Here is a 12,961-nt window from a genome sequence, read left to right on the forward strand (position 1 = left end):
CTGTGCCCCCTGCCCCGGTGCCCCTGTGCCCCCTGCCCCGGTGCCCCCTGCCCCGGTGCCCCGGTGCCCCCTGCCCCGGTGCCCCTGTGCCCCCTGTGCCCCCTGCCCCTGTGCCCCCTGTGCCCCCTGCCCCTGTGCCCCCTGCCCCTGTGCCCCTGTGCCCCCTGCCCCTGTGCCCCCTGCCCCAGTGCCCCCTGCCCCAGTGCCCCGGTGCCCCGGTGCCCCTGTGCCCCCTGCCCCAGTGCCCCGGTGCCCCCTGCCCCAGTGCCCCGGTGCCCCCTGCCCCGGTGCCCCCTGCCCCGGTGCCCCTGTGCCCCCTGCCCCTGTGCCCCCTGCCCCGGTGCCCCCTGCCCCGGTGCCCCTGTGCCCCCTGCCCCAGTGCCCCGGTGCCCCCTGCCCCGGTGCCCCTGTGCCCCCTGCCCCGGTGCCCCCTGCCCCGGTGCCCCTGTGCCCACCGCCCCGGTGCCCCCTGCCCCGGTGCCCCTGTGACCCCTGCCCCAGTGCCCCGGTGCCCCCTGCCCCTGTGCCCCCTGCCCCTGTGCCCCCTGCCCCTGTGCCCCCATACTCCACCCCCCGGTGCCCCCTGCCCCACTACCGTGCCCCTTTTCCAGTATTTATCCAATTCCCGGTTTGAAAGTTACTATTGAATCTGCTCCCACCGCCCTTTCAGGCAGCGCGTTCCCAATCACAACAACTCGCTGCGTAAACACATTCTCCTCATCTCCCCCTCTGGTCCTTTTGCCAGTTATCTTAAAAGCCTCAGTGTGTGAGGTGGAGACAGTCAGTGAATTGGTTCTCTTCACATCACCAATACCTGCACTGGAGACACAAGTGAGGAATCACAGACAGATGTACCTGCGGACTGTGTCCTCCATAGCCCATGCTGTGAGATGATGGGATGGATATCGTGTGTGGTCCCAATGGTGAGCTAATCACGGAAAAGGGAGAGGCCAGTCCATTCATGGGAGAGTTCAAAGTGCTTATGGGTGAATGGAGCTGCCTGGGGGAGCTGATGGAGGGGCTGAGACCAGAGCCCATCATCTGGGGATGAAGAGAAGATGCATTCATGGCTCCTCCACAGCAAACGCTCACTCCCGCCAAAGAGTCTGCAAGAAGCAAAAGGTAAAATCTTTTAAATGCCGAACGAAAGCACAATATTATTACAAAGCATTTCATTATGAAGCTCAATTACACACCACGACATCCCACAATATAGGCAGGAGCCCCACTGACACATCGACGTCCCATAATACAGGCAGGAAGCCACAACGAGGGAGCGCTGCACTGTCGGAGGGGCAGTACTGAGGGAGCGCTGCACTGTCGGAGGGGCAGTACTGAGGGAGTGCCGCACTGTCGGAGGGGCAGTACTGAGGGAGCGCTGCACTGTCGGAGGGGCAGTACTGAGGGAGCGCTGCACTGTCGGAGGGGCAGTACTGAGGGAGCGCTGCACTGTCGGAGGGGCAGTACTGAGGGAGCGCTGCACTGTCGGAGGGGCAGTACTGAGGGAGCGCTGCACTGTCGGAGGGGCAGTACTGAGGGAGTGCCGCACTGTTGGAGGGGCCATCTTTTGGATGAGTGGTTAAACCGAGGTTCCATCTGCCCTCTCAGATGTAACGTAAAAGATCCCATGGCACTATTTCAAAGAAGAGCAGGGAAGTCCTTTCCAGTATACTTATTCCACAACCAACACCAACATCATTAAAGCAAATTATCTGGTCATTATCACATTACTGTTTGTGGGAGCTTGCTGTGCGCAAATTGGCTGCTGCATTACAACAGTGGCTACACTCCAAAAATCCTTCATTGGTTGTTTCGGGCATCCTGAGATTATGAAAGGCGCTGAAGAAACGCGGTAGACCATAACAATCCGTGCTCTGGCGATGCCCGAACGACATGGCTCCCATTGGCGGCTTGGTGTGTCTGGGCGACAGGACAGCGAGAGTGACGGGCAGACTGCCACAGGGCGGCGCCCACAACTGGTGCAATCCAGTCGAGACAGACGTCCGGCCCGAGGGGCTTATAGTTTGAAATCTGATTCTTTACAGAAGTCACGAGTAAACAACAGGAAGTAACCATGGCTCACCTCAACCACGGAGCAGGCAGGCAGCTTGTCAATGCCTGGTCACTTCAGCAACGACTGCACACCCTGAGACAACGCTATGTGTAACTGTGCTCACTGCTGAGATAATGCATGTGGGTGTTGGTGCTGGAACAAACACAGCTCCCAGCATGGGTTCGATACAGAGTAAAGCTCCCTCTACACTGTCCCATCAAACACTCCCAGGGCAGGTACATGGGGTTAGATACAGAGTAAAGCTCCCTCTACACTGTCCCATCAAACACTCCCAGGGCAGGTACAGCATGGGGTTAGATACAGAGTAAAGCTCCCTCTACACTGTCCCATCAAACACTCCCAGGGCAGGTACAGGGGGTTAGATACAGAGTAAAGCTCCCTCTACACTGTCCCATCAAACACTCCCAGGGCAGGTACAGCACGGGTTAGATACAGAGTAAAGCTCCCTCTACACTGTCCCATCAAACACTCCCAGGGCAGGTACAGCACAGGGTTAGATACAGAGTAAAGCTCCCTCTACACTGTCCCATCAAACACTCCCAGGGCAGGTACAGGGGGTTAGATACAGAGTAAAGCTCCCTCTACACTGTCCCATCAAACACTCCCAGGGCAGGTACAGCACGGGTTAGATACAGAGTAAAGCTCCCTCTACACTGTCCCATCAAACACTCCCAGGGCAGGTACAGCACGGGTTAGATACAGAGTAAAGCTCCCTCTACACTGTCCCATCAAACACTCCCAGGGCAGGTACAGCACAGGGTGAGATACAGAGTAAAGCTCCCTCTACACTGTCCCATCAAACACTCCCAGGGCAGGTACAGGGGGTTAGATACAGAGTAAAGCTCCCTCTACACTGTCCCATCAAACACTCCCAGGGCAGGTACAGCACGGGTTAGATACAGAGTAAAGCTCCCTCTACACTGTCCCATCAAACACTCCCAGGGCAGGTACAGGGGGTTAGATACAGAGTAAAGCTCCCTCTACACTGTCCCATCAAACACTCCCAGGGCAGGTACAGCACGGGGTTCGATACAGAGTAAAGCTCCCTCTACACTGTCCCATCAAACACTCCCAGGGCAGGTACAGCAAGGGGTTAGATATAGAGTAAAGCTCCCTCTACACTGTCCCATCAAACACTCCCAGGGCAGGTACAGCACGGGGTGAGATACAGAGTAAAGCTCCCTCTACACTATCCCATCAAACACTCCCAGGGCAGGTACAGGGGGTTAGATACAGAGTAAAGCTCCCTCTACACTGTCCCATCAAACACTCCCAGGGCAGGTACAGCACGGGTTAGATACAGAATAAAGCTTCCTCTACACTGTCACATCAAACACTCCCAGGGCAGGTACAGCACAGTTTAGATACAGAGTAAAGCTCCCTCTACACTGTCCCATTAAACACTCCCAGGGCAGGTACAGCACGGGGTTCGATACAGAGTAAAGCTCCCTCGACACTGTCCCATCAAACACTCCCAGGGCAGGTACAGCACAGGGTTAGATACAGAGTAAAGCTTCCTCTACACTGTCCCATTAAACACTCCCAGGGCAGGTACAGCACGGGTTAGATACAGAATAAAGCTTCCTCTACACTGTCACATCAAACACTCCCAGGGCAGGTACAGGGGGTTAGATACAGAGTAAAGCTCCCTCTACACTGTCCCATCAAACAAAAAAACAGAGAGACAGACTATTATCTGAATGCTGACAGATTAGGAAAAGGGGAGGTGCAACGAGACTTGGGTGTCATGGTACATCAGTCATTGAAGGTTGGCATGCAGGTACAGCAGATGGTTAAGAAAGCAAATGGCATGTTGGCCTTCATAGCGAGGGGATTTGAATACAGGGGCAGGGAGGTGTTGCTACAGTTGTACAGGACCTTGGTGAGGCCACACCTGGAGTATTGTGTACAGTTTTGGTCTCCTAACTCGAGGAAGGACATTCTTGCTATTGAGGGAGTGCAGCGAAGGTTCACCAGACTGATTCCCGGGATGGCGGGACTGACATATCAAGAAAGACTGGATCGACTGGGCTTGTATTCACTGGAGTTCAGAAGAATGAGAGGGAATCTCATAGAAATGTTTCAAATTCTGACGGGGTTAGACAGGTTAGATGCAGGAAGAATGTTCCCAATGTTGGGGAAGTCCAGAACAAGGGCTCACAGTCTAAGTATAAGGGGTAAGCCATTTAGGACCGAGATGAGGAGAAACTTCTTCACCCAGAGAGTGGTGAACCTGTGGAATTCTCTACCACAGAAGGTTGTTGAGGCCAATTCACTAAATATATTCAAAAAAGAGTTAGATGATGTCCTTACTATGAGGTGGATCAAGGGGTATGGTGAGAAAGCAGGAATGGGGTACTGAAGTTGCATGTTCAGCAATGAGCTCATTGAATGGCGGTGCAGGCTAGAAGGGCCGAATGGCCTACTCCTGCACCTATTTTTTATGTTTCTATATTTATATTCCCAGGGCAGGTACAGCATGGGGTTAGCTACTTCGTAAAACTCCCTCTACACTGTCCCATCAAACACTCCCAGGGCAGGTACAGGGGGTTAGATATAGAGTAAAGCTCCCTCTACACTGTCCCATCAAACACTCCCAGGGCTGGTACAGGGGGTTAGATACAGAGTAAAACTCCCTCTTCACTGTCCCACCAAACACTCCCAGGGCTGGTACAGGGGGTTAGATACAGAGTAAAACTCCCTCTACACTGTCCCATCAAACACTCCCAGGGCAGGTACAGCACGGGGTACATGAAGAGTAAAGCTCCCTCTACACTGTCCCATCAAACACTCCCAGGGCTGGTACAGGGCGTTAGATACAGAGTAAAGCTCCCTCTACACTGTCCCATCAAACACTCCCAGGGCAGGTACAGGGGGTTAGATACAGAGTAAAGCTCCCTCCACACTGTCCCATCAAACACTCCCAGGGCAGGTACAGCACGGGGTTAGATATAGAGTAAAGCTCCCTCTTCACTGTCCCACCAAACACTCCCAGGGCTGGTACAGGGGGTTAGATACAGAGTAAAACTCCCTCTACACTGTCCCATCAAACACTCCCAGGGCAGGTACAGCACGGGGTACATGAAGAGTAAAGCTCCCTCTACACTGTCCCATCAAACACTCCCAGGGCTGGTACAGGGCGTTAGATACAGAGTAAAGCTCCCTCTACACTGTCCCATCAAACACTCCCAGGGCAGGTACAGGGGGTTAGATACAGAGTAAAGCTCCGTCTACACTGTCCCATCAAACACTCCCAGGGCAGGTACAGCATGGGGTTAGATATAGAGTAAAGCTCCCTCTACACTGTCCCATCAAACACTCCCAGGGCAGGTACAGGGGGTTAGATACAGAGTAAAGCTCCCTCCACACTGTCCCATCAAACACTCCCAGGGCAGGTACAGCACGGGGTTAGATATAGAGTAAAGCTCCCTCTTCACTGTCCCACCAAACACTCCCAGGGCTGGTACAGGGGGTTAGATACAGAGTAAAGCTCCCTCTACACTGTCCCATCAAACACTCCCAGGGCTGGTACAGGGCGTTAGATACAGAGTAAAGCTCCCTCTACACTGTCCCATCAAACACTCCCAGGGCAGGTACAGGGGGTTAGATACAGAGTAAAGCTCCCTCTACACTGTCCCATCAAATACTCCCAGGGCAGGTACAGCATGGGGTTAGATACAGAGCAAAGCTCCCTCTACACTGTCCCATCAAACACTCCCAGGGCAGGTACAGGGGGTTAGATACAGAGTAAAGCTCCCTCTACACTGTCCCATCAAACACTCCCAGGGCAGGTACAGCATGGGGTTAGATACAGAGTAAAGCTCCCTCTACACTGTTCCATCAAACACTCCCAGGGCAGGTACAGCACGGGGTACATGAAGAATAAAGCTCCCTCTACACTGTCCCATCAAACACTCCCAGGGCAGGTACAGCATGGTTTAGATACAGAGTAAAGTTCACACAACACTGTCCCATCAAACACTCCCAGGGCAGGTACAGCACGGATTACATGAAGAGTAAAGCTCCCTCTACACTGTCCCATCAAACACTCCCAGGGCAGGTACAGCATGGTTTAGATACAGAGTAAAGTTCACACAACACTGTCCCATCACATACACCCAGGGCACCTACAGCACGGGGTTAAATACATAGTAAAGGTCCGCATGACGGCACTGGAGCTGCGGATGGACTCACTATGGAGCATGCGCGATGCTGAGAATGTTGTGGATAGCACATTTAGTGAGTTGGTCAAACCGCAGGTAAGGGTTAGGACAGATAGTGAATGGGTGACCAAGAGACAAGGCAAGAGCAGGAAGGTAGTGCAGGTGTCCCCTGCCGTCAACTCCCTCCAAAACAGATATACCGTTTTGGATACTGTTGGGGGAGATGACTTACTAGGGGAAGGCACCAGCAGCCAGGTTCACGGCACCATGGATGGTTCTGCTGCACAGAAGGGCGGGAAAAAGAGTGGGAGAGCTATTGTGATAGGGGACTCTATTGTAAGGGGAATAGATAGGAGTTTCTGCGGCCGCAACCGAGACTCCAGGATGGTATTTTGCCTCCCTGGTGCAAGGGTCAAGGATGTCTTGGAGCGGCTGCAGAGCATTCTGGAGAGGGAGGGTGAACAGCCAGTTGTCGTGGTACATGTAGGTACCAACGATATAGCTAAGAAGCAGGAAGAGGTCCTACAAGCTGAATTTAAGGAGCTAGGAGTTAAATTAAAAAGTAGGACCTCAAAGGTAGTAATCTCTGGATTGCTACCAGTGCCACGTGCTAATCAGAGTAGAGGGAGCAGGATAATTAGAATAAATACGTGGCTTGAGCAGTGGTGCAAGAGGGAAGGATTCAAATTCCTGGGACATTGGAACCAGTTCTGGGGGAAGTGGGAACTGTACAAAAGGGACGGTCTGCACTTGGGCAGGACTGGAACTGATGTCCTGGGGGTAACATTTGCTAATGCAGTTCGGGAGTGTTAAAACTAATATGGCAGGGGGATGGGAACCTATTCAGTGAGACAGGGTGAAATAATATGGAGTCAGAAACAGATGGTAGAAAGGTAAAAAGCAACAGTGGAAGGCCGAGTAAACAAAGGCAAGAAACAAAAAGGGCCACACCACATCATAATTCTAAAAGGACAAAGGGTGTTAAAAAAACAAGCCTGAAGGCTTTGTGTCTTAATACAAGGAGTATCCGTAATAAGGTGGATGAATTAACTGTGCAAATACATGTTGACAGATAGGACGTGATTGGGATTACAGAGACGTGGCTCCAGGATGATCAGGGCTGGGAACTCAACATCCAAGTGTATTCAACATTCAGGAAGGATAAAATAAAAAGAAAAGGAGGTGGGGCAGCATTGCTGGTTAATGCAATAGTTAGGAAGGACATTAGCATAGATGATGTGGAATCTATATGGGTAGAGCTGCAGAACACCAAAGGGCAAAAACCGTTAGTGGGAGTTGTGTACAGACCGCCAAACAGTAGTAGTGATGTTGGGGAGGGCATCAAACAGGAAATTAGGGGTGCATGCAATAAAGGTGCAGCAGTTATCATGGGTGACTTTAATATGCATATAGATTGGGCTAACCAAACTGGAAGCAATACGGTGGAGGAGGATTTCCTGGAGTGCATAAGGGATGAATTTTCTAGACCAATATGTCCAAGAACCAACTATGGGGGAGGCCATCTTAGACTGGGTGTTGTGTAATGAGAGAGGATTAATTAGCAATCTCATTGTGTGAGGCCCCTTGGGGAAGAGTGACCATAATATGGTGGAATTCTACATTAGGATGGAGAATGAAACAGTTAATTCAGAGACCAAGGTCCAGAACTTAAAGAAGGGTAACTTTGAAGGTATGAGGCGTGAATTGGCTAGAATAGACTGGCGAATGATACTTAAGGGGTTGACAGTGGATGGGCAATGGCAGACATTTAGAGACCGCATGGATGAACAACAACAATTGTACATCCCTGTCTGGCGTAAAAATAAAAAAGGGAAGGTGGCTCAACCGTGATTATCAAGGGAAATCAGGGATAGTATAAAAGCCAAGGAAGTGGCATGCAAATTGGCCAGAAATAGCAGCGAACCCGGAGACTGGGAGAAATTTAGAACTCAGCAGAGGAGGACAAAGGGTTTGATTAGGGCAGGGAAAATAGAGTACGAGAGGAAGCTTGCAGGGAACATTAAGACGGACTGCAAAAGCTTTTAGAGATATGTAAAGAGAAAAAGGTTAGTAAAGACAAACGTCGGTTCCCTGCAGTCAGAATCAGGGGAAGTCATAACGGGGAACAAAGAAATGGCAGACCAATTGAACAAGTACTTTAGTTCGGTATTCACTAAGGAGGACACAAACAACCTTCTGGATATAAAAGGGGTCAGAGGGTCTAGTAAGAAGGAGGAACTGAGGGAAATCCTTATGAGTCGGGAAATTGTGTTGGGGAAATTGATGGGATTGAAGGCCGATAAATCCCCAGGGCCTGATGGACTGCATCCCAGAGTACTTAAGGAGGTGGCCTTGGAAATAGCGGATGCATTGACTGTCATTTTCCAACATTCCATAGACTCTAGATCAGTTCCTATGGAGTGGAGGGTAGCCAATGTAACCCCACTTTTTAAAAAAGGAGGGAGAGAGAAAACAGGGAATTATAGACCGGTCATCCTGACATCGGTAGTGGGTAAAATGATGGAATCAATTATTAAGGATGTCATCGCAGCGCATTTGGAAAGAGGTGACATGATAGGTCCAAGTCAGCATGGATTTGTGAAAGGGATATCATGCTTGACAAATCTTCTGGAATTTTTTGAGGATGTTTCCAGTAGAGTGGACAAGGGAGAACCAGTTGATGTGGTGTATTTGGAAGTTCAGAAGGCTATCGACAAGGTCCCAAACAAGAGATTAATGTGCAAAGTTAAAGCACATGTGATTGGGGGTAGTGTGCTGACGTGGATTGAGAACTGGTTGGCAGACAGGAAGCAAAGAGTAGGAGCAAATGGATACTTTACAGAATGGCAGGCAGTGACTAGTGGGGTACCGCAAGGTTTTGTGCTGGGGCCTCAGCTGTTTACAGTGTACATTAATGATTTAGACAACAGGATTAAATGTAGTATCTCCAAATTTGCGGATGACACTAAGTTGGGTGGCAGTGTGAGCTGCGAGGAGGATGCTATGAGGCTGCAGAGTGAGTTGGATAGGTTAGATGAGTGGGCAAATGCATGGCAGATGAAGTATAATGTGGATAAATGTGAATTTATCCACTTTGGTGGTAAAAACAGAGAGACAGACTATTATCTGAATGGTGACAGATTAAGAAAAGGGGAGGTGCAACGAGACCTGGATGTCATGGTACATCAATCAATGAAGGTTGGCATGCAGGTACAGCAGGTGGTTAAGAAAGCAAATGGCAGGTACAGCTCGGGTTAGATACAGAGTAAAGCTCCCTTTACACTGTCCCATCAAACACTCCCAGGGCAGGCACAGGGGGTTAGATACAGAGTAAAACTCCCTCTACACTGTCCCATCAAACACTCCCAGGGCAGGTAATAGCTCAGGTTAAATACAGAGTAAAGCTCCCTCTAGAATGTCCCATCAAACACTCCCAGGGCAGGTACAGCTCGGGTTAAATACAGAGTAAAGCTCCCTTTACACTGTCCCATCAAACACTCCCAGGGCAGGCACAGGGGGTTAGATACAGAGTAAAGCTCCCTCTACACTGTCCCATCAAACGCTTCCAGGTCAGGTACAGCATGGGTTAGATACAGAGTAAAGCTCCCTCTACACTGTCCCACCAAACGCTCCCAGGGCAGGTACAGGGGGTTAGATATAGAGTAAAGCTCCCTCTACACTGTCCCATCAAACACTCCCTGGGCAAGTACAGCATGGGTTAGATACAGAGTAAATCTCCCTCTACACTGTCCCATCAAACATTCCCAGGGCAGGTACAGGGGGTTAGATACAGAGTAAAGCTCCCTCTACACTGTCCAAGCAAACACTCCCACGGTAGGTACAGCACAGGTTAGACACAGAGTAAAGTTACCTCTGCACTGTCCCATCAAACACTCCCAGGGCAGGTACAGCTCGGGTTAAATACAGAGTAAAGCTTTCTCTCCACTCTCCCATCAAACATTGCCAGAGCAGTTACAGCGTGGTTTAGATTTAGAATAAATCTCCTTCTGCACTGTTGCATCAAACACTCCCAGGGCAGGTACAGCACGGGTTAGATACAGAGTAAAGCTCCCTCTGCACTGTCCCATCAAACACTCCCAGGGCAGGTACAGCACGGGGTTAGATTTAGAGTAAAGCTCCCTCTGCACTGTCCCATCAAACACTCCCAGGGCAGGTACAGCACGGGTTAGATACAGAGTAAAGCTCCCACCACACTGTCCCATCAAACACTCCCAGGGCAGGTACAGCACGGGTAAGATACAGAGTAAAGCTCCCTCTACACTGTCCCATCAAACACTCCCAGGGCAGGTACAGCACGGGGTTAGATACAGAGTAAAGCTCCCTCTACACTGTCCCATCAAACACTCCCAGGGCAGGTACAGGGGGTTAGATACAGAGTAAAGCTCCTTCTACACTGTCCCATCAAGCAGTCACAGGGCAGGTACAGCACAGGTTAGATACAGAGTAAGACTCCTTCTACACTGTCCCATCACACACACCCAGGGCAGGTACAGCACGGGGTTACAGCAGCCTCTCCAACCTCGCTCACCCGCTACCTGAAGACAAACGGTTGGCTTTAATGTTAATTCCCGCCCCAACACCCCAATTTGTCCAAAGACGCCTAGCATCTGGGGAACGTGAGGACGGAGAGCGAGATGCAGCTTGTATAGTACGTCCCGTCACGCGGGGTGAATTCACGGACGGCAAACTTGCGTTGCTTGAGTGACCCTACCCCCGGGCGGAACTGGGGACATCTACATAACGGCAGCACAGGACAACCCTCCCAACACTTTTACTCTGGGCGGGGAGGGTGGTGGGGGCAGATAACAGTTTGGTTCAGTGAAGTCCGCCCTCATTGCCGTCTGCACCAAACCCGCACACCTTCCGTCAACGGGTGAACACCAGGAGCAGCGGTTTTGAAAGCAGAGTGCACACAAGTCAATCAGTACTTTATCTAAGGGGAGGTGCAACGAGACCTGGGTGTCATGGTACATCAGTCATTGAAGGTTGGCATGCAGGTACAGCAGGTGGTTAAGAAAGCAAATGGCATGCTGGCCTTCATAGCGAGGGGATTTGAGTATAGGAGCAGGGAGGTCTTACTGCAGTGGTACAGGGCCTTGGTGAGACCACACCTGGAATATTGTGTACAGTTTTGGTCTCTTAACCTGAGGAAGGGCATTCTTGCTATTGAGGGAGTGCAGCGAAGGTTCACCAGACTGATTCCCGGGATGGCAGGACTGACATATGAAGAAAGACTGGTTCGACTGGGCTTGTATTCACTGGAATTTAGATGAATGAGGGGGGATCTCATAGAAACATATAAAATTATGACGGCACTGGACAGGTTAGATGCAGGAAGAATGTTCCCGATGTTGGGGAAGTCCAGAACCAGGGGTCACAGTCGAAGGATAAGGGATAAGAGAGATGTGAACCTGTGGAATTCTCGACCACAGAAAGTTGTTGAGGCCAGTTTGTTAGATATATTCAAGAGGGAGTTTGATGTGGCCCTTACAGCTAAAGGGATCAAGGGGTATGGAGACAAAGCAGGAATGGGGTACTGAAGTTGCTTGATCAGCCATGATCATATTGAATGGTGGTGCAGGCTCGAAGGGCCGAATGGCCGACTCCTGCACCTATTTTCTATGTTTCTATGTTTCTATGATACATACAGGGTAAAGCTCCCTTTACACTGTCACATCAAATACCGCAGGGCAGGTACAGCATGGGGTGAGATACAGAGTAAAGCTCCCTCTACACTGTCCCATCAAACACTCCCAGGGCAGGTACAGCATGGGTTGCATACAGAGTAAAGCTCCCTCTACACTGTCCCATCACACACTCCCAGGGCAGGTACAGCATGGGGTTAGATACAGAGTAAAGCACCCTCTACATTGTCCCATCAAACACTCCCAGGACAGGTACAGCACAGGTTATATACAGAGTAAATCTCCCTCTACACTGTCCCATCACACGGCCCAGGGCAGGTACAGTATGGGTTAGATTCAGAGTAATGTTCTCTCTACACTGTCCCATCAAACAAACCGAGGTCAGGTATAGCATGGGGTGAGCAACTGAGCAAAACTCCATCAACATTGTCCCATCAAACACTCCCAGGTCGGGTATAGGGTTTAGATACAGAGTAAAGCTCCCTCTACACTGTCCCATCAAACGCTTCCAGGTCAGGTACAGCACGGGTTAGATTCAGAGTAAAGCTCCCTCTACACTGTCCCATCAAACGCTTCCAGGTCAGGTGCAGCATGGGTTAGATACAGAGTAAAGCTCCCTCTACACTGTCCCATCAAACACTCCCAGGGCAGGTACAGGGGGTTAGATACAGAGTAAAGCTCCCTCTACACTGTCCCATCAAATATTCCCAGGGCAGGTACAGTATGGGTTAGATACAGAGTAAAGCTCCCTCTACACTGTCCAAGCAAACACTCCCAGGGCAGGTACAGTATGGGTTAGATACAGAGTAAAGCTCCCTCTACACTGTCCAAGCAAACACTCCCACGGTAGGAACAGCACAGGTTAGACACAGAGAAAAGCTTCCTCTATGCAGTTCCATCCAACACTCCCAGGGCAGATACAGCACAGGTTAGACACAGAGTAAAGTTACCTCTGCACTGTCCCATCAAACACTCCCAGGGCAGGTACAGCACAGGTTAGATACAGAGTAAAGTTACCTCTGCACTGTCCCATCAAACACTCCCAGGGCAGGTACAGC

The 12,961-nt window shown here is 50.8% G+C and overlaps 1 protein-coding gene across 2 annotated transcripts in view; it reads right to left on the reverse strand.

The window, feature by feature from the left end:
* LOC139233099 (retinoic acid receptor RXR-alpha) overlaps window positions 1–12,961 on the reverse strand; it is a 213,488-nt gene that overhangs the window by 151,907 nt on the left and 48,620 nt on the right. For both annotated transcript variants that reach the window (XM_070863621.1, XM_070863620.1), the window contains exon 2: window positions 856–1,106. In XM_070863621.1, coding sequence (XP_070719722.1) covers window positions 856–1,068 — 213 coding nt within the window. In that variant the 5' untranslated portion in view covers window positions 1,069–1,106. The remainder of the gene's footprint in view (window positions 1–855; window positions 1,107–12,961) is intronic.

The sequence above is a fragment of the Pristiophorus japonicus genome, chromosome 20, assembly GCF_044704955.1.
Source record: "Pristiophorus japonicus isolate sPriJap1 chromosome 20, sPriJap1.hap1, whole genome shotgun sequence".
Taxonomy (NCBI): Eukaryota; Metazoa; Chordata; class Chondrichthyes; family Pristiophoridae; genus Pristiophorus; species Pristiophorus japonicus.